The 21,190-nt window shown below is 51.5% G+C and overlaps 1 protein-coding gene and 1 non-coding gene across 5 annotated transcripts in view; one reads left to right on the top strand and one right to left on the bottom strand.

Moving 5' to 3' along the window:
- The window catches only part of LRRC20 (leucine rich repeat containing 20), a 110,234-nt gene extending 90,976 nt beyond the window's left edge, over window positions 1-19,258 (top strand). For all 4 annotated transcript variants that reach the window (XM_049855827.1, XM_049855828.1, XM_049855826.1 and 1 more), the window contains one exon: window positions 16,726-19,258. In XM_049855827.1, the coding sequence (XP_049711784.1) occupies window positions 16,726-16,880 (155 nt within the window). In that variant the 3' untranslated portion in view covers window positions 16,881-19,258. The remainder of the gene's footprint in view (window positions 1-16,725) is intronic.
- On the bottom strand, window positions 1,719-1,789 carry TRNAR-UCU (transfer RNA arginine (anticodon UCU)). The gene has a single exon. It is a non-coding gene; the product is annotated as a tRNA-Arg (tRNA).
- Window positions 19,259-21,190: the final 1,932 nt, after the last annotated feature.

A 21,190-nucleotide genomic window follows, 5' to 3' on the forward strand; every position in this document is an offset into this window, starting at 1 on the left:
CCAGTCTCTCGTTTCGTGACCGTGTTGCCCGTTTCTAACCCCCTCTACCCTCCCGTCTCCCCTCCAGACAGGAGATGCCAATACAGTCTCAAGTGTCCACCTGATACAAGTAGCTCACTCCTCATCAGCATCTCTCTCCAGCCCATTGTCCAGTCCAATCCATGTCTGCTGAGTCGGCTTGGGGAATGGTTCCTGTCCTGGGCCAACAGAAGGTTTGGGGACCATGACAGCCGGGATTCTTCTAGTCTCAGTCAGACCATTAAGTCTGGTCTTTTTATGAGAATTTGGGGTCTGCATCCCACTGTTCTGCTCCCTCAGGGATTCTCTGTTGCGCTTCCTGTCAGGGCAATCATCAGTTATAGCCGGGCACCATCTAGTTCTTCTGGTCTCAGGATGATGTAGTCTCTAGTTCATGTGGCTTGGGCTCGTAGTTATCATGTGACCTTGGTGTTCTTCATTCTCCTTTGATCCAGGCGGGGTGAGGCTCATTGATGCATCTTAGATGGCTGCTTGTTAGCGTTTAAGACCCCAGTAAATGTCTTTTTTTTTATGTGATAAAAATATACATAACAAAACATTTGCCAGCTCAACGATTTTTACATGTACAAGTCAGTGACATGGATTACATTCTGCGTTCTCACCCTCCTTTCCGGAGTTCTTCACCACCATTAACATAAACCCTGTGCCCCCTGAGCCAAATCTCCCCTTCTCCCCTTCCCACCCACTGCCGAGAGCCACTAACAAGGACCTCTCCCAGGAACTTGCCCTGACATCTTCAGCTTCTTCCCAGCTTTCTATGTGTTTGCCTATTTCATATATGTGAGATCAATATTTGTCCTTTTGTGACCGATTTCACTCAGTGTGGTGTTTTCAAGGTTCATCCATGTCGTGGCATGTCCGAATCGTTTTTAGTAACTGGTTCCCCTGGTTCAGTCCTTCATTGTGGTTTTTCTGGGCCAGGGCATCAGCTCACAACCATAACGTTTGCCCAAGTGCAGGACCTGCCCCTGGGGATTAGGATGGGGATCGGGGATCAGGGACTGTGGGGATTTGGAGGGGGCTCACCCTGCCCACTAGCCCATTGCTGAACTAGGGGCCCTGGACCCCAGACCCTTCCAGAGAACTGCAGATTCCCTCTCATCCCTACCAGGAGAAGAGTTGCTTCAGGGTGTGGTGTCTCCGTGTCCTCCCTAGCCTGGGGCACAAATGCCCAGCAGGGCTCTAGGGGATGAGACAGAAGCACTGAGTGCCCAGTGCTGAGGGAGTGGGGCACGTGGGGGGTGATCCAGGCAGGGAAGGCTTCCTGGAGGGGTGGGTGTGAGGATTGCTGGAGAAGCAGTGATGGAGCCTGACTGGGCTGGGGCAGAGTATAGACCCTGAGGCCTGATCCTTCCTGCTTGGGAAAGGGGCCCTCCTGCCCTTTCAGGCCTTTCACCCTCCTGGTCCTTTTGTTCCACAGCACCGCCCACTGCCCCTCTGGTGGGACAGGAGGAGAGTGTCACTACTGGTCCTTCAGCTGTTGTTGGTTGCTGTCGGGCCCCCCCCATGGCAACCCCATGCACAATGGGAGCCATAGGATTTTCATTGGCTGATTTTTGAAAGTAGATTTCCAGGCTTTTCTTCCTAGTCTGTCTTAGTCTGAAAGCTTTGCTGACATGCTCAGTATCATAGCAACATGCAAGTCTCCACTGGTGGACAGGTGGTGGCTGTGCACAAGATGCATTGGCTGGGAATCGAACCCTGGTCTCCTGCATAGAAGGCAAGAATTCTACCACTGAACCACCACTGCCTTCCAGTCCTTTGACTGGAGCCCAGGAAATGGATTTTAGACAGAGGAAACCTTGAAAGAGTAGAGGTAGAAATATGCTCGTTTGATCTAAAAAGATCAAAGTGCACAGACTTTTCAAACCTCCTAACTATGGACACCTAGCACAGATCCCCTCTAACTGTCTCATTTAATCAGCTTCCAGCCGCTCTTCTGGATAGGTGGTGTTAGCTCCACTTGACAGCTGAGAAGAGGCAGCTCAGAGAGGTTAAGTAGCCTGCACAGGACCTGGTGGAGGCAAGATTTGAATGCAGATCTTTGATGCACCAGAGCCCAAGTCCTCATGTGATGGAAGAGGGGGTGTGCTCCTTCCAGCAGCAACTATCTGCTAAATTGCAAGGGCTTTCCCACCCTGGCCTCCCTCAGCCTTGCAAGGGTCCTGCAGGTGCAGGGACAGCAACGCTCCCTGGGGGGGGAGTTGCACTGCAAGGCCTTGTTAGCTGGTGTTTTACAAGGGGGTAGCTGGAGAAAGCAAACACATCTTCCTGTGGCTCCCTGCCTGCTGGGAAAGGCTGCCAGCCCTTAAGACAGGTCAGAGTGGAGAAGCCAGTCTCTTCGCCTCCTTGCCGTTTCCCTACGAGGCAGCCAGGCTCTGTTTGGAGGCAGGGGCCGCTGTTCTAATCTGAATAGTTAGTAATGAGGCTCTCTACGTCCTCCAGCACCAACCAGCTGCTCTGTCGGCAGTCTCTGCTCAGAGCTGTAAAGCCACCTGTGAAACCTGGCTGGGTGAATCTCTGGAGCTGTACCATTTCCCGCCTTGTACCCCTTGTGGTTTAGCCAAGCCCTAGTCCTGGTCAGTTGGAGATGCCAGGCCTGGCAGAAGACCCCCTCCCAGGGAGATCTTGCCCTAAGTAGAGACCATGCCAAGGCTTCAAGGGCTTTGAGAGGTTGGGGCTCTCTGCCCATAAGCAGACTGACCAGCCGTCACCCAGAATGAGGAGGTAGGAAGTGGGGACTCTTGGCCAAAACAAATGCTCTAGACAGCAGGCCTTTCCCCCTGTCGGCCAGACACTGGCACCGTGGGAGGCTTCAGATCTGCCCAGCTTGCCAGTGAGGGCACCTTAATCTGCCAGCGCCCGCTGCCCTCAGAACTCCGCTGGGCCCAGGACGCAGCTTGAACCACTGGCAGGAAAGGCTTTGCGGCGTTTCCCTGGGCCTGCTGGCTGTCTCCTGTCTGGGTAGCACAGAAAGGGAGGCCTCTGGAGCGATGACGAAAGCTAAAGTCAAGGCGGACTGCTTTTCTGCCTGCCCCACAACTCTCCTGATGGTGCTCTTCAGGTAAATCTGACTCAGACTCTACTCAACCCTGACCGCTTTCCACCTTCCTCTCTTGCCAGTCCTCCTGCCCCGACCTTGGTTTCCCAAGTCTATAGCAGAAAAGGCACAGGTCTGAAGCCCTACTCATATTGGCATGAGCATGTCACCTCCTCTCTGAACCTCAATTTTCTCATCTGCAGAATGGGGAGAACACTTCCACCCTTTGGGTCTAAAGTCAGGGCTCACCATAATCGCTTCCTACAGTCTGCCTGTCCTCCTGCTGTCCAGCCCACCTGAACCCCTGACCCACATGCTGCTGTGCAGACTGTCCCCTCACTCCCTGCCCTCCACTTGCTGGGCCACTTCTTGGATTTACCCAGGAGCCAGGGCAGAGGAGGCAGGCTAAAGGGTAGGCCAGAGGCTAACCGGTGGACCACAGGAGTCGGCTGGCCGGGGAAGGCCTGCCACAGTCGCCTTCTGAAAGGTTCAGAGTGGCCAGCCCCAAGCAGACCTCAGCACCTCCCAGATCCCTTGGAGCCCACCTCCCCTTCCCCAGTGCCCACCACAAGAGACCCTGAAACTTGCTGCTTTATGTTTCCAGATCCCACTCTTGGGTCTCATTCTGGCTCTCAGGGGGATGACCAGATAATTTCTGTTGTGTGCCGTTGAGTCGATTCCAGCTCATAGCGACCCTACAGGGCAGAGTAGAACTGCCCCATAGACTTTCCTAGCCTGTAATCTTTACAGGAGCAGATTGCCAAGTCTTTTCTCCCAAGCAGCAGCTGGTGGGTTTGAACTGCCGACCTTTTGCTTAGCAGTGAAGTGTTTACCCGTTGCACCACCAGGCCTTCTTAAGTAATTCCTGCTGAGGGAGTAATTGATAGTTCAGGAGTTACCTAACTGCCAGCTTAAGATGATGGAAAGAACACTGGACTGGGAGTCTGAAGATCGTTATTGAAGTCCCAACTTTACCACTTGCTATCTGGGTGTAGTCATTTAACTGAAAATTGTAACTCAGTTTTCTCATCTGAAATATGGGAAAAGTAACCACTATATCCCCATCCCCAAAGCCCTGTTCAGAGGATCAGATGAAATTATGTGTTATAAAGGGTAAGGTCCCTCATGAACTTCTAAGGGATCATCACCCCTTCCCCAGTGTAAGTGTATTTTTAAAAGGGCTCCTCGTGGCACAGTGGTTAAGAGCTACTGCGGCTGACCAAAAGGTTGACAGTTTGAATCCACCAGCATCTCCTTGGAAACCCTATGGGGCAGTTCTGCTCTGTCCTGTAGAGTTGCTGCAAGTCAGAGTTGACTCGACAGCAACAGGTTTTTTTTTTTTGCTTTTCTTTAAGTCCGGGTTGGGTAGATAATTATAACTATAATTGTAACTCTATGAGTGATCTCTCCTGGTTATAAAGCACTTTTCCCAGCTTGGCTCCACTAAATCGCCCAAACGCATGATACGGAAGGACAGGAAACAGAAACCACTCTGGGCATTTCAGAAGCATTGAAGGACTGTAGCAGTGGGCTGCATTCTGGGTTGGCAGCAGTTCCTCTCCCAATGCCACTGATCCAACCCTCCAGAGGAGCTTGTTCCTCTGCCATAATTGGGAAGGTAGAGGAAAGGAGGCCCCAGTTCTGCTGAGGCTGTTGTGTGGGGTCGGGCAGCAGCCACAGCTGGGGCCTGGACACTGGGACCTTTGTCAGAAACCACCCCTGTGACCCGGCTGGCTAAAGAGGCGAGCCTCGCTGGAGCACTCATCAGCAGACCCTGACCACAAGGGTCAAGGAAATGGGGGCTTATCTGTCTTTTTAGCATGTTATTTGATCTCTCAGTGTCTCTTTCTTTCTCTGTAAAATGGGGAGAATAATAGAGTAAATAAGGCAATACATGTAAAGCACTTAAAACTGTGCCTGATGCAGAGTGAGCTCTCTGTGTGGTGGTGGTTGTACGCCCAGAGGCATGAAAAGTCAACTGCTGGTTGGTAAACTCTAGTCATGGGCCGTTAGCGTTGAGCAGAGCTCCAGTGGTCTTCTCATCCAATCCCCTCCTCAGAGGTGGCAAAGTTCCCTGTCACCCCAGCCCACCACTCTACTGCCCAGTTACTGGCTCTTATTCTTTCATGCTACACCAAGGTCACGTACTGCCCTTGCTGTGCCATCTTGCACCAGTCTCCTGGTTTTGCTGCCACCATTTTTTGCCATCTCATGCCATCTCCAGTGTTATAGCTCTCTGATTCCTTGGTCTAGGAAGTTCTTAGTGCATGGACCCCAAGTCCAAAGGATGTGCTCTGCTCCTGTCTCTTCCTGGTGTTAGTGAAGTCCCCTCTCTCCTTTGGGATTGGTGTCTTTTAAGCCTAGCGGGATGGCCAAACTGACCGATCCCTTTGTTAGGGTTCTGTACACCTTATTTCCATGGCCCCATCCCCACAGGGGTTCCATGCCCTCACTGTGAGTGTTAGATAAGTGCGCGCGCGCGCGCACACACACACACACACACACACTGCCAGCTATGAGGATCTAATAGAGCACCTAATCCAAGGAACGGAGAGCAGCCTCAGGGAGGGGACTGGGCCAGGGCCTTGCGGTGGCTGGAGTGTAGGAGAGGAGGGCCTGGGGAGGAGCAAAGACAGGCAATCTGACCAGGAGGATAAACACCAGGGAAGGGCCAGGCAATATGAGTCACTTGTTTGGCTCCAGAGTGACCAGTAAGAAGACCATATTTCTGAAGACGCCGGTTACAGTCCACCTTTGATTGCTTGTCCGATCCAGGATAGGAGTCTGTGGAAGGAGGAAGTGGTAGGGGAGCCTCTCGGTGTCTGTGAGCCCAGCTCTGCTGGCCAGCCTGGGGCAAGGAGGAGGACGTAGAAGCAGTGGCTTTTGTCCACCTTTGTTTTTCTTTCCTCACAACTTGTGCTTTAAAAAAATGCATCTCTAGGTGTATTAGAAAAACGCCACCCCCTTGATGCTGAGTCAGCTTTAACTCGTGGTGACCCTGTGCGTATCAGAGCAGAACTGCTCCACAGGGTCTTCAGTGGCTGATTTTTCAGAAGTAGATTGCCAGGACTTTCTTCTGAGGTACCTCTGGGTGGACTTGAACTGTCAACCTTTTGGTTAGCAGCCAAGTATGTTAACTGTTTGCACCACCCAGGGACCTTCTACGTTCATTAATGGATTCTTAAAACACTCTGGGCTTTCCATCCTCTCAGTGGGGGTACCTGCTATACCCTTTGATGCTCCACGGTAACCCTCTTTGTGGTCCCTCTGCTATCCTCTGTGGTCCCACCACACAGACCATGAGATGGGAAGGACCATTTTAAGGATGAAAGACTGAGTTTCACAGAGGTTAAGGGGCTGGCCTGAGCTTCCATGACACTTAAATGGTAGAACCAAGATTCAGGCCTGGGTCTCTGGCCCTGCCCACTCTTCTGGTGGCCTCTCTCAGTGGTGGACTGAGAACACTCCCAGCTACAAAGCCTTCCCTGAGGGCTGTGGAACTCAGCTCTTAGGATGGTCAAGAGCAGTGCAAGGTGCTCCTTGCTCTCTGAGGGCAGGGGCTATTCCTGCCCCATCCACTCCGGGATGCTGAGTCAGCCCAAGGCCCTGCAGAGCTGGGGAGGCCCCCATCCCTGTTTCCACCTGGCTCCCACACACCTTCTGAGGGGACAGACCCAGGCATGAATGTGGTCTGAGTGCTGTGTGCATGACCGTGCCCTGATTCTCTGTCCTCGCCATAGTTTGCCTGTTTGTCTCCTGTGGCATTTTGAGTGGGAGGATAAGGCTAAGGCTGGCATTCTTCTTTTTTTTTTTTTTTTTAATTGTACTTTAAATAAAGTTTTACAGAACAAACTAGTTCCTCATTAAACAATTAATACACATATTGTTTTGTGACGTTGGTTGCCAGCCCCATGACATGTCAACATTCTCCCCTTCTCAATCTTGGCTTCCCCATTGCCAGCTTTCCTGTCCCTTCCTGCCTTCTCGTTCTTACCCCTGGGCTGTTGCGCCCTTTTAGTCTCATTTTTTTTTTCTATGGGATTGTCTAATCTTTTGCCGAAGGGTGAACCTCAGGAGTGACTTTATTACTGAGCTAAAAGAGTGTCCGGGGGCCAAACTCTCAGGGTTTCTCCAGTCTGTCAGGCCAGTAAGTCTGGTCTTTTTTTGTGACTTGGAGTTTTGTTCTATATTTTTCTCCAGCTCTGTCCAGGACCCTCTATTGTGATCCCTGTCAGAGTAGTCGGTGGTGGTAGCGGGGCACCATCTAGTTGTGCTGGACTCAGTCTGGTGGAGGCCGTGGTAGTTGTGGTCCATTAGTCCTTTGGACTAATCTTTCCCCTTTTATCTTTGGTTTTCTTCATTCTCCCTTCAGCTTGGCAATTTTTTTTTTTTTTTTTTTTGTACTTTAGATGAAGGTTTACAGAACAAACTAGCTTCTCATTGAAAAGTTAGTACACATATTGTTTTATGACATTGGTTAACAACTCCACGATATGTCAACACTCTCCCTTCCCGACCTTGGTTCCCTATTAGAAGCTCTCTTGTCTCCTTCTGCCTTCTAGTCCTTGCCCCTGGGCTGGTGTGCCCCTTTAGTCTCGTTTAGCTTTATGGGCCTGTCTAATCTTTGGTTGAAGGGTGCAGCTCAGGAGTGACTTCATTACTGAGCTAAAAAGGTGTCCGGGGCCCTACTCTCGGGGTTTCTCTAGTCTCTGTCAGCACCCTGGCATTCTTGATCTCAATTGTTTTGGTATTCAGGCACCAAGGGCTGCCAAGAGGCTGAGGTAAGGGGGCTGACTCCCAGGGCCAGCCAGGGATTCTCAAGCATGAACGTGCCTGGGACCACCTGGCTGAGGCAGCCTCTTAGGTGCTGCCCCAAGGGCCAGGGCCCTGAATTTGGCTGGGGCATGGTGTCTGCACCTTGAAACAGCACCCCAGGTACATCGCTAGGCAGGTGTTCTGGAGACACTGGTCTGAAATTCACTGGCTGGATCTCCAGGGATGGAGGCAAAGAGGCTGAGGGATCCTAAAAACTCAGGCATTCTGGCCAGAGGATACAGTCTGGGCCAGCAGTGGGACAGACAACCGTGCACTTCAGCCTGGGCAGGTCAGGGTGCTGAGCTTTTTTTTTTTTTCCTCTCCATTTGTATGAATTTATTGAAAAATCCTATTTATTTGTAATGTCACCCTATTTCTGTTTTCTGTTTTTTTCAGTTGTGCAAATATACATAACAAAACAGGCATTGCTTTTAAGCTACCAAGTAAGCCAGAGAACTTGGGCTTTGGGCCACCAGGCTGGGGCGCCTAAGAGCCCAATTTTAGAAGGGACCAAAATGCTCCAGGGCCCAGCCCACCCGCTTTGGAGATCCACCTCCTCTGCTGGGTCACCTCAGTGCTGGAAGGCCCGTGTCCTCCAGCCCCTTCCGTGGGCGAGACCCCTGCATATTGGTGCACCACATACAGAGGAACGGCGTCCTGACGGTAGCAGCCATTTTTATCATCTTGCCTTCCAGCCGGTCCCACTGGCATGAAATACGTTTACCAGTCAATCATGCTGATAATCAGTGAGATGAGGTCAAGCTGAGCTCGGGGGAAGTAATTTTCTCTAAATATTGCGACTGGGTGACTGTCTGCCGGGAGAGGAGCATGGGTTCCACCTGCGTAGGCGGGAGATGGCCAGACAGGGGTCCTGGAAGCACCCAGCCACCCTCTCTGCAGCCTCTTGAGAGGTGAGACAAAGGCCCAGTGTGCTGTGACCCATCCTGCACTGGCCCATGTGGGTGTTTGGGCCTCGTTGGGGGTCCTTCTTCCCTTACCAGGGGAAGCTGGGTCTTGGCTTTTAGAGCTTGCAGCAGGAGCCCACCACCACCACACACTTGGGGGTAGTGGCAAAATTAAAGGGGTATCGCTGTGTTCACAAAAGGACCTTAGAACTTCACAGTCATACACTCTACAGTAGGAGGCTGAAGGAGATGGAAGTAGGCCCAGAGTGCCTTCTAGATGTGTAGCTAATAACCATTTGCCTTCGAGTCAATTCTGACTCATGGTGACTGTCATGGACTGAACTGTATCCCCCCCCAAAATAGGTGTCAATTTGGTTAGGCCATGATTCCCAGTATTGTGTGGTTGTCCTCCATTTTGTGATTTTCCTGTGTGTTATAAATCATAATCTCTGCCTGTGGTTAAAGAGGATTAGGGTGGGATGTAGCACCCTTGCTCAGGTCACATCCCAGACCCAGCCTAAGGGAGTTTCCCTGGGGTGTGGCCTGCACCACCTTTTATCTTACAAGAGATAAAAGGAAAGGGAAACAAACAGAGAGTTGAGAACCTCCTACCACCAAGAAAGCAGCACTGGGAGCAGAGCTTATCCTTTGGAGCCAGAGTTCCTGTGCGGAGAAGCTCCTAGTCCAGGGGAAGATTAATGAAAAGAACCTTCTTCCAGAGCTGACAGAGAAAGCCTTCCGCTGGAGGTGATGCCCTGAATTTGGACCTGTAGCCTACTGGACTGAGAGAATAAATTTCTCTTTGTTGAAGCCATCCACTTGTGGTATTTCTGTTATAGCAGCACTGGATAACTAAGACAGCAACCCCATGTGTGTCAGAGTAAAACTGTGCTCCACAGGATTTTCAGTGTCTGATTTTTTAGAAGTAGATTGCCAGGGCTTTCTTTCAAGGCACCTCTCAGTAGACTCAAACCATCAGCCTTTTGGTTCACAGTCGAGTGTGTTAATCATTTGTACAGGCTCTCCTGTAGACACATAGCCTCTCTTTATCCATACTGGTGAAAAGTTGGAAACAACCTGAATGTCCGTAACGGAAAGAAGAGCCAAAGTGTAGTATATCCACACCATGGACTGTGATGCAGTGATGAAAATGTCATTGGTTTGTAACCTGAACAGATGTTTGTATAAGGTGTCGTCAAGAAAAGCACGTTATGGAATGATACCTAGGAGACCATTTTTTTTGGCGGGGGGGGAGTGTGTATAGACACACATAACACGTGTAGACACACACATTCCTTATGAAGTTTGGGGAAACCAAAACATTAACCGTGATTAATTCTTGAAGGTGGGATATTTTATTTTTGCTTATCAATATTTTCTAAATTAGATTACTAGTGCTAAAGTGCCAGTGTCTTCTCCCTGCTTTGGTCCCTGGAGGCCTGGCCCTGACATGCAAATAGAGAGGGCCGGGCATGGGAAGAGCCTGACTCATGAGTGTAAGTGTGGCTGCAGAGTTGATTACCCAAACAGCATTGGTGGTGAGTCCACTGTGTGCCTGGACCAGGGTGGCCTCAAGCCTGAAGGAGCTTATGGTCTAGTTCTGGAGGCAAGGCATTCACTCATTCATACAAGAAATATTTACTGCGCACCCCTGTGGGTGCTGTGCTAGGTACCGCATTTACAGGCTGAACAGCCAGACTCACAGGTCACAAAGCATGATACAAGTATGGCGTAAAGAAAGTGCTGTGGGATTTCAGAGGGGGCCAAGGAGAGCGACATAAAGGAGGTGGGCTTTGGGCTGCGATTTGAGTGAGGTCAGCAGGACATCAGTGAGTGGTGATGATGGAATGGCACATGGCATGTAGGATGAAGCTGTGATGGTTAAGATTGTGTGCCAACTTGGCTGGGCCATGATTCTCAGCGTTCGCCTCCATTGCTGGGAGCCTTTAGACAAGGCACTAAACCTCCCTGAGTCTTGATTTCCTTCTGCTTCACATGACACCCATGAAATGCCTTTACGTCTTAAAAGCCAAATGCAGGGAGGTTGGTTAATTCTAGATTACCTGGGGCAGAAGGGGCAGGTCTGCCCCACCGCCTGCTGCCTGCCATGCTGAAAGGGATGACCCTTGCAAAGCTGACACTTGGCAGGGAATGTGAAGGTTCCAAGTTATTACCCCTTTCCTGCCTGGCCATTTTTGGTAGGAAAATGGGAGACCGGCTCACATGGAGAGCACTGAGAATGGCCATGAGCAGCCCTGTCCTTCCCCACACCTAGAAAAGGCAGCCCCTACCCAGTAAGTGGAGGCCCCTGACTCTACTATGGCACCTAACAACAACAACAGCTAACCCAAAAGTTGGTGGTTGAAACTTACACCAGCCATGCTGTGGAAGAAAGGCCTGGCAATCTGCTTTCGTGAAGATTACCACCAAGAAAACCCGATGGAACAGTTCTACTTTGTAACACATGGAGCTGCCATGAGTTAGAATCGGCTCCACAGCAGTTGACAACCCAGTAAGGGGAAGGGAGGATCTGGAGGCTGCAGGTTGGTGTGTAGGTGACTTGCATCCAAATGAGCTCCTGAGAAAGCGGAAGGGAGGTGGGTGGGCACCATATCAGTCCGTCCTGCTTTTCCTCCTCTCCCTGACATGCTGTCTGCTTAAACTTGCACTCTGGAAACAGCCGGGTCTCTGCCCTTTCCCCACTGAACCACGTCTGCCTTGGACTCTGCCCTTCCTCACCCCACCTTCCCTGCTCACTCCTGTCCTTCCCACCTGTCAGGCTGCTTCTTGCTTGCCCCACCGGTAGAGACCAGCCCCACCTGGCTACCTATAGCCAGTCTTCTTGCCTGGGGCCCAGCTCCCAGCCACTGCCTACCCTAGTAACTCCCTCCAAGCTGCCCAGAGTGTCCTTTGGTGGCCATCATGTGTGTGTGCCAGCTGTTTGCCTTGAGGTTCCAAAGATGAAGAAAAGACTGTCTCTGCCCTCAGCAGCTTTCCTGTGCTCCCAGGAGGTGCAAGGCCCCTGGCTGGGTGCTGGTCCAGTAAACAGAGCCCTGCCTTCAGGAGGCTCAGAGACCAGGTCACCCCAAGGGGCTACGGGAGGTTGAGAGGGGATCAGAGGACAGCTGCCTGTTAACAGGGCCCTGGGACTTACGCACATCCCTTTTCTCTGGCCTAAGCCAATCTCCTCTGTCTCAGCCTCAGCCCTGCGCCTAGTGGCTGGGTGATCAGGCAAAGCTGTTTCCTCCCACCCTGGCTTCGTCAATTTCAAGGGCCTTCCAGCTCTAATGGTCTCACCGCTGGGGTCTGTCCAGCCTCTGGCCAACAGTCCATGAAAATGAGCACCTCACGGACCAGTTGGCCCTCTCAGCAGAAGCCAAATCCAAGCTTCTAGCCTTCTGCGAGCGGTTGAGCAGCTCAGGCAGCTCTAGCACTTGCAGAAGAAACCTGAGGCTCAATGCCTGTTTCCTTCCCATGTAATCTGATATTCAGGCCATCTCTGTGGCTAACTCAGGCCTCAGTCTCCTCATCTGTAAAGTGAGCAGAGGAGCACCTGCTCTACACTCATGGCTGTGGGGAAGACCAAATATGGAAATGCTTTATAAACTCCAGTGTGACACGTAGGTGTGAGCTAGTGGCCACCCCTTCCCTTTCTCACCCGGAGGGCAAAGGGGTACCTATATCCAGTACCAAGCCCAGAGGGGAGGAGTGTGTCTGCCTTCAGGGGATTCAGGTGGAGGCTCTTTCCAAAGTGGAGATTGCAGAGCCCAGCACACCTCTCCCTGTGCCCTTCCTGGTTATAGAGCCCCAGGTACTGCCCCATCCCTCACCTCCAAGGAACGGAAATGGGATACTGCAGAAATTTTGCTGCAGGCCTGGAGCTCCCCTGCTGAAGGTCAGGGGCTTGGTGTGTGTCAAACTGGAGGTGAGATGCTGGCAGGCCCAGGCAGCTTCTTTTGAAAGCACTTGTGGCAGCAGGGTGCCTGGAGCTCCTGGTAGACTCAGCAGGAGTCCTAGAGAGCAGTCAGATATAGTATACACACATATCCTGTGACCCAGCAATCACCCCTGCTCCTGGGCCTACATCCAAAGACGTGTTCATCCTGGCCCGTAAGGGCAGGTGAGGCCCCAGGGTGCCCATTGCTGGCACAGGAGAGAGGTGGAGTGTGGGATGTGCACGGCCTGCTATTCCAGGCAACAGTCAAAAGCCAGCGGATGCAATGCATGGATGCCTTGTGGATGGGTTGAAAAGCACGCTTAGCCACCTAGCACGAAAGCCCTAGGAACCAGGGCTTTTTGGAGAAGTGGTTGCTTCCAGGACTGGGGCAGGGAAGGTTTGAGAAGAGCCTTACCAGAAACTAAGAAAGTTCATCAAAACCTGAAAGGGGCATATCAAAAGACACAGGAGCCAGATTGAAGGGGTTCCCACTGGCCAGATCTGGGACAATTTGGGCACCAAAGTAATTACCATGATGAGTTATAAACCTCTGGAAGCATGGGGGAAACCCTGGTGGCCTAGTGGTTAAGTGCTACGGCTGCTAACCAGAAGGTCAGCAGTTTGAATCTACCAGGTGCTCCTTGGAAACTATGGGGCGGTTCTACTGTGTCCTATAGGGTCGCTATGAGTCAGAATTGACTCGACGGCAACATGTTTGGTTTGGTTTAGAGGCCGTATTGATAATAAATTGATAAATGAGAGAGAAAGGAGAGCTTTGGCTTACAGCGGGATGTGGAGAACATGCTGGAGTCAGAAAGCCCTTTTGCAGCCATCATGAAGGTCAGCCAAGATGCTAAACCTCGGGGCAGTGGGTGCTAAGTTCTGATGAGGCACAGGATACTGTGTGTCCCCACAGACTGCTTGTTAGTTGCAAAGGAGAAAAAAAACCTCAGTGATGACACAGTGAGGAATTCAGGCAAAACCTTCGCTGATGATCAAAATGAACGTTACTGATGAGTGACAAATGGACGCCACGTGCCTCCTGGTGCGATCCTCTGAGGACACGTCACCTGTGCAGTTTTCTAGCCGAGGATACACTTTCGCAATTTAATCATGAGAAACACCAGGCAGACGCAACACGAGGAATGCTGCATTCAAAACCAAAGCCTGTGCTTTGAGTCAATTCCGACTCCTGGTGAAAAAGAGAAGTAGTCTTCAAAACTGTCAGTGTCATAAAAGGCAAAGAAAGACTGTGCCTCCAAATTAAAGGCGTCACCGAGACATACATGGCCCTAGATTGGGTCTTGTACGAGGGAGCGGGAGAGGGTGCTATAAAGGAGGTTATTACTGGAATATGGTCAATATATTGGATAAGAGCATTCTATCAATGTAGATGTGTGAAACTGATAACGGCACTGTGGTTACGTAAGAGAGTGTCCCTGTTCTTAGGGTATACACGCTGAAGTAAGGGCCATGGTGTGTATGGTATATGTATCCAGGGGCAGAGTACCAGTAAGCGAGGTAAGCACAGGCTTACTTGTGCTTACTTACTGATCTGTAGTGCACAGTTTCACATGCGTTTCAGCACAGAGAAGGACAAGAGCTGCCTCTCTCCATCACTGCTGGTTGTGAAGACGGGGGAAGGGTGAGGCCGTGGACTGAAGTGGACTGTCACATGGGATCTTATAGGATCTGGGCTGCTCAGAAAGTTTAGTTAGAGCAGAGGATGCAGCCAGTGGCTGCACCTGGACAGAGGTTGTCCGTCAGGTCAGCCCAGCCCTTCCCACCCATATGTCATAACAGTCACTCCTGTTATCTACTCCCTACTGGGTGTCCGGCCACTGTTCTGAGTGCTTTGTACTAACTCCTTTAATCCTCACTACAGCCCCATGGATTGGTACTATTAGTACCCTCATTTTACATATGAGGAAACTGAGTCACAGAAAGTTTGGTTATCTTGCCCAAGGATAAACAGCTAGAAAATGGCAGAGCTGGGATTTGAATTCAGGTGGTCTGGAGTCACTCTCTTAACCACAAGGTCCCTCTCCTAAGTAGAGACTCCCCCATACTGGTGGTCCAAAGTGGGGAACAGAAAGACAGACCAAATTGTCCCACAGGCTGCCTGGGACCAGATGGGAGTGCCCGGCTCCCTGGGCTGAGAGGTCCTGCAGTCCCTGCTGTTCCAGACTGCCCACATGGTTGGGGCCTCGGAATCTGGGCCTGGAAGCCTCTGGATGCCGCTGAGTCCACCCTTTAGCCACTGTCCTTCCTGTTCTCTCTTGGGCATCCTGCCCTACTCCTTTGCGCCTGCTTCTCTCCATCCGGGTCCCTGGGTGGTGCAAACTGTTTATGCTCGACTACTGATCAAAAGGTTGGCAGTTCACATCCACCCAGTGGCACCATGGAAGAAAGACCCGGTGATCTGCTTCCTTAAAGGTTATAGCCAAGAAAACCCTGTGGGCCTCGGTTCTGCTCTGGAACGCACGGGGTCGCCGGTTCTGCTCTGGAACGCACGGGGTCGCCGTGAGCCGCTACTGGTTTGACAGCAACAGATCTTGTTGTTTGTTTTCCCTCCAACCACATTCCCCTCCATTCAAATCCGGCCCATCCTCCAACAGCCTGTCAGCTGCCTCTTCCAGGCTCCGCCTGGCCACTCTCTCCACTGAACTCCTGCAGCCCTTCTGAGAACCTGGGTTCAAATCTCAGCTCCGCTAATTACACGCTTGTGACCTTAGGCAAGTTATTCAACTTTTCTGGGCCTCAGTTTCCTTTAATAATAATATCTAATATTCATTGAGTACTGTGTGGAGTATATATATCATCTCATTCATCCTAAACAGTCCTGCTAGGTATGTATATATATTATTATCACCCTAATATGAAGTTTAGTCATTTGCTTAAAGCCACACAGCTGTTAAGTGATGGACCTGGGATTTGGACATCAGACTGAGTGCTCCTAAGGGTTAAACTCACTGCTGTCGATTCCAACTCATAGTTACTCTATAGGACTGTCCTATAGGGTTCGCAAGGCTGTAATTTTTATGGAAGCAGACTGCCACATCTTTCCCCCATGGAGAGCAGCTGGTGGGTTTGAACTGCCAACCTTTCAGTTAGCAGCCGAGTGCTTAACCACTGCACCACCAGGGATCCTCCTTCTGGGTGTGAGGAACTGTTAAGTGTCATCACGTGTTTAATATGGCTGCTATCTTGTCCTGATCCTTATTTTTCCTTATAAAGGTGAAGTTCACATAACATGAAATTAACCATGTAAAAGTGTACAGTTCAGTGGCATTTAGTACATTCCCAGTGTTGTACAGCCACTATCTCGTTCCAGAACATTTTCATCACCCTGAAGGGGACTCCATTGAACAGTCACTCCACATTCTCCCCTCTCCCAGTCCCTGGCACCGCTAACTACTTCCTGTCTCTATGGATTTGCCTATTCTGGACTTTTCGTATGAACGGAATCATATGATATGTGGCCTTTTGTGGCTGACTTCTTTCACTCAGCATCGCGTTACCGAGATTCAGTCACGTTGTAGCATATAGCAGAACTTCCTTCCTCTTTATGGCCCCCAAATACTCCCTAGTGTGTATATACCATATTTTGTTTATTCGTCGTCCTCTGATGGTCATTCAGGTTGTTTCCACCTTTTGTCTGTTGTGAATAATGCCGCAATGCACACGTCTACACGTATCTTTCTGCATTTCTGCTTTCAGTTCTCTTGGGTAAATACCTAGGAGTGGAATTACTGTGCCATAGGGTAATTCTGTGTTTAACTTTTGGAGGAACCTGGTCCTTATTTTTGTGATGCTTTCCTCCATGTGGTTGTGATACCCTGGTGGGCACCCAGGAGCTGACCCCCACGTGCTGTGGGGGCTGTAGAGCTACTCCCTGCCCCTGTGTCATTGTCTTCCTGGACCATTGTCCTGCATCTTCCCTGCTGACTTGGTCCCAGCCCTCCTAACCTGTCCCCTCTCCCCAACAGATGTGCCCGTGGAGAAGCTGGCCACCATGCCAGCCTTGCGAAGCATCAACCTCCGCTTCAACCCGCTGAATGCTGAGGTGCGCGTGATCGCCCCACCACTCATCAAGTTCGACATGCTCATGTCTCCGGAGGGCGCACAGGCCGCCCCACCTTAGGCCACCCTCCTCATGCCCACCCAGCAAGGGACAGAGGCCACTTGGCCTAGCACCCTGAGTGGGGGGATCCCATGGGCCCATGGGAGGCCAAGCTTGGGGGACTGGGAGTGGGTGGGCCTGACAGTGCATGAAAGGAAGGGATGTGGCCAGCCCAGGGCCCAGGATAGATAGCTTAGAGCAGTAGGGGGTTTGGCACACCTGAGGGAGGAGGCGAGGGGGCTGGGGCTGGAGCTGGAGCACTCGCAGCTTCTGCGCAAGTCTGGGCAGACCCTCCGCCCTCTGTCAGCCTTGGTATTTGGGAAACGGGGCTTTGGTGGGAGCCTTTGCCTCCTTCAGAGGCTTTTAGGAAATGCATGCCTCCAAATTGCCTCCAATCTTCAGGTACCTTATGAGCCCATGGAATGAGCACTGTTGAGCATTTTCTGGGCCTGCGGGTTTGAGGCCTTGTTTTTAGTGCTGAGAGCTGATCGCCACTCTGGGAGGGGTAGAAGACAACCTTCACCTATTTGTTGCTTCCTGAGAACAGATTCGGGGGAGGCGCACCCTTCACAGTGCCCCATCTTCAGCCCTGCTGGTCCCCGGGGTTGGCAGGAGCTGAAACCAGGAGTTATGGAAAAGCTGGGGTGAGAATCTGCCTGCAGGGCCTAGCAGGGCTGAGAACATTCATGTAGGAGCCTGAGGCCAGAGACTGGACAGCATGGCTGGTTGCCTCTGGGCTTCCTCTGCCCTGTGCTTCCTGGGATTAAAGAATGGGTGGGAGAGGAAGCTCTGGGGACTCTGTCCCTTCCTCGGGAAGGACCAGGTATGGTTGGCATCTTCCTTTGAGCCACAGGAGAAGTGGCCCCCAGAGAAACAGAGGCATTCACCCTGTGGCTCTGGTCCTAGGTAATTCGATGGTCACACTGACCAGTCTCCCTCAGGCTGCTGCTCACCTGCCGTGTAAGTGGTCACCTGCTGGCTCAGCAGACCACTGGATTTGTAGCCCTCTGGCCCCCATGTCACTACCCAAAGCCCTGATGACCTAATCATTTCTAGGTCCTCAACCTGGGGTCTAGGATGTGCCAGGCAACTGTCCTGGTTTGCCCAGGATTGAGGGGTTTCCCAGAATGTGGCATTTTTAGTGCGAAAACCGGAATAGCCGGCCATCCTACCAGGAGAGGACCTGGGCTCTTGCTTTCTGGCTCCACCTCTGGTTTGACCCTCCAGGTATTTAGGTATCTACCTCCCACCTTCTCCTCACCTGTGGAGCAGGCTGACTTGGAGCTGCCCCAGAACTCACCTGGCCTAGACCTCCGTATGGGTATCTGGAGGCAGCCTGAGACCCCAGGATCTGGGGCACAGCCAGGCCATGCAAGTCCTGTGTCCTGGGGACTAGTGGCCACTCAGACACTCCTAGGGTTAAGCTGTTCCCAGCCCAGACTAGCCCACAGGGCAGTAACCCAACCTCAAAATGCTCCCGGCCCATCGGTCTGACCCTGCCCAGGCCTCCTGACTCATGACAGGGAGCTGACCCATCACTGAGCGCTCTGTGTCCCAAGAGACACCTTGTTCACTCTGCTCGCTTCCCAAGGCCTGATTGGCCAAGCTCTGGGAACAGGGTTTTCAGGGCAAGGAGGTCAAGACGGGATCTCCAGGGCTGTGAGTTCAGCACTGCCCATTGGGATGAGCGGGGGCTGAAGCCCAGCTGGCCCCGCTCCTGTCCTAGAGCTAGCTTTTTCCTAGTCAGAGAAGGGCGGCTTCTTCTGGTACAAATAACGGCATTGTATAGCCGGAGCCTTGCAGCATCAGCCTCACCTGGGAGCTTGTTAGGAATGCGGAATCTCAGGTCGCACCCCAGGCCTCCTGAATCAGGGTCTGCACTTTAACAAGACCCCCAGGGGACTCCTGCAAGCCCTTTACAGTTTGAGAAGCAAGGTTCTAGGCATGGCCCTGGGGATGTCCTCAGATTCGAGGTGAAGTTCTCTGCGCTCCAACCTGCCACTTACAGGGCTTTGGGCCTGCTCATTCCCCGCCTAAACCAGCCCCGGCTGGGAGACCCTGGGCCTCTCAGGTCTTTCAGAGTCTGCCCCCCACTCCAGTGAAAGCAGTGGCCCACATGGGCAGGAGACGAGGGCTGAGTTTGCCTGACCAGGGCCTCATCACCTCTGGCCCCTGCCTTTCTGGTTAAGCCCTGCGTACCAAGCCACCTGCCCCCCAGGGCCTTATGTCAGGCCCTTTCAACGGGTTGCTTTCCGAAAGTTGTTTTCTAGTCTGCTCTTAGAGCTGGCTCCTCCCTTTCCGGGGAAGCTGGGGGAGTCAGAGAAGCCCTCTAAATCGGAGCTTCGGTGTGAGTGAGCACCCTTCGCTTTGAGCCTACAATAAAGGATGCATTGGTTTCACCTGCCTGGTGGGTGTTTGATTCATTCTTAGTGCACAGACCTCCCTTGCCTGGGTGTCAAACCTGCCCACCTGCAAAGAAGGAGGGCTGCCCCTCCTGTTGAAAGCAGGAGGTAAAGACAGCTAGAGCAGGGAGATACTCAGAATATTCCCAGTGGGCGCAGACAAGCAGAACTGATGCACGCCCTAAAGCTGTGCTACTGCAAAAACAGCTAAGTATCAGCCCCGGGGGGAGACCCCGTACTCCTGGGGGAGGGGGAAGGGACCCGCTGTCCCCAGATTTCTCTCTCACCTGAGCCAGATTTTACACCCTCAGCAGTTCATTCCCCTGGGTCAGTGGTTCTCCAAGAGGGGCCTCCTGGCCAGCATCAGCATCACTGGGGAGCTGGTGAGAAATGCAGATTCTCGGACCCTACCCCAGATTTATTGAACCAGAAACTCTGAGAGTATTTTAACAAACGCTCCGGGTGATTCTGATGCACGATCAAGGTAGAGAACCGCTGTGTGGATTCCGGGTTAAAATCAGTTTTTGTTTTTGAAATCTAGTGCTTCAAAAGGCCAGCTTGAGTTTGCCTGGAGTTAGGCCAGACACTCCATTCTTTCCAGTTAACAAACACAGAGGGCTTGGTCGGTACCTAAGCCCTTTATGTAGAAACTAAACTCACTTAATCCCCTTAACAACTGAACTAGCTTTGTGATTTAAGCAAATGACAAATTTCCAGGCCCCTTTCCTGTCTGTAGAGTGAAGAGGTTGCACTGGGAATTCCCCAAGAGCCTTTTTGGATCTCACGTAGCCACTATTTCTCAGATTCTAGGGTCCTGCTAACTGCCCCCTGGAGATTGGCCTGGACTCAGGCCACTGCTTCTTCCACCTCAAAGCTCAGAGAGAAGACGTCCTCTTGACTCAGTTTCTTTTTGTCAGATGCTGGCTCACTGAAAATATCACCGGATCAACCTATTGATCAGACAAAGCTGAGCTTACTCTTCCCGACCTAGGGGAGACCTCTACCTCCAGAGTCTCACCAGCATCTCAGAACGGGGTGGACAAGTCAGGAGAGTTCTCAGATTTCGGAGTCTGGTTTAGGTGGGGTTTCCAGTGCAGTGGAGGGGGCACAGACTAGGATTGGGCAAAGATCAGGGTATAGTTCAGGATCAGGGGACACAGCAAGGGGGGACTTTGAGGTGAGTCTTGGGGTATAAACTCTACTTTGATGCAATCTATTGAAGAGTTGGAGCCCTGGTGGTATAGTGGTTCAGTGCTTGACTGCTAATCAAAAAGCTGGCAGTTCAAATCCACCAGCTGCTCCTTGGAAACCCTATAGGGCAGTTCTACTCTGTCCTATAGGGTTTTTATGAGTTGGAATCAACAGCAACGGCTTTATTTTTTTGTTTTTTTTAATTTATTGAAAAGTTGAACAGGCCAACATTCCTTTAAATAATTTTTTAGGAAGCTCCTGGAATGAACAATAAGGTTATTTGCGACTTTCATCTTCCTGGCCAGGAGTTTCCTAGAACAGTAAGGTTATATTGAAGAAAACAATGGAGTAATTAAATCTTGTTACTGTAGACAGTAAGCCGCGTAGGGCTAAATGGTTTCAATTCTCTCTCCCAAAGAAGCCATGTTGGACCTCAAAGTCTTGCTTTGAAACTTCTCTTTTAAATAAATTTTGCCTGGTCCTTCTCTTTTCAGAAAACCAGCCCTGGAGAGCAGGGAGCAATTCCTGGAAGGGCAAAAGTTGGCAGAAGGCCCAGGCAGAGTCCTGGGAGGGAAGCCAAGGCCAGGAAGGGCGGGTCTGGGAGAAGAGTGTGATTTGAGGCTGCTGGGCAGGAAAACCTCTCGGGCCCACGAGAACAGACCATGCTCCAAATGTCTGTCTCAGGGCAGGCGGGTTGGGCCCATCCCTGAAAAAAAGGGACTTCAGCCCAGACGCTTT

Source organism: Elephas maximus, chromosome 16, assembly GCF_024166365.1.
Source record: "Elephas maximus indicus isolate mEleMax1 chromosome 16, mEleMax1 primary haplotype, whole genome shotgun sequence".
NCBI lineage: Eukaryota > Metazoa > Chordata > Mammalia > Proboscidea > Elephantidae > Elephas > Elephas maximus.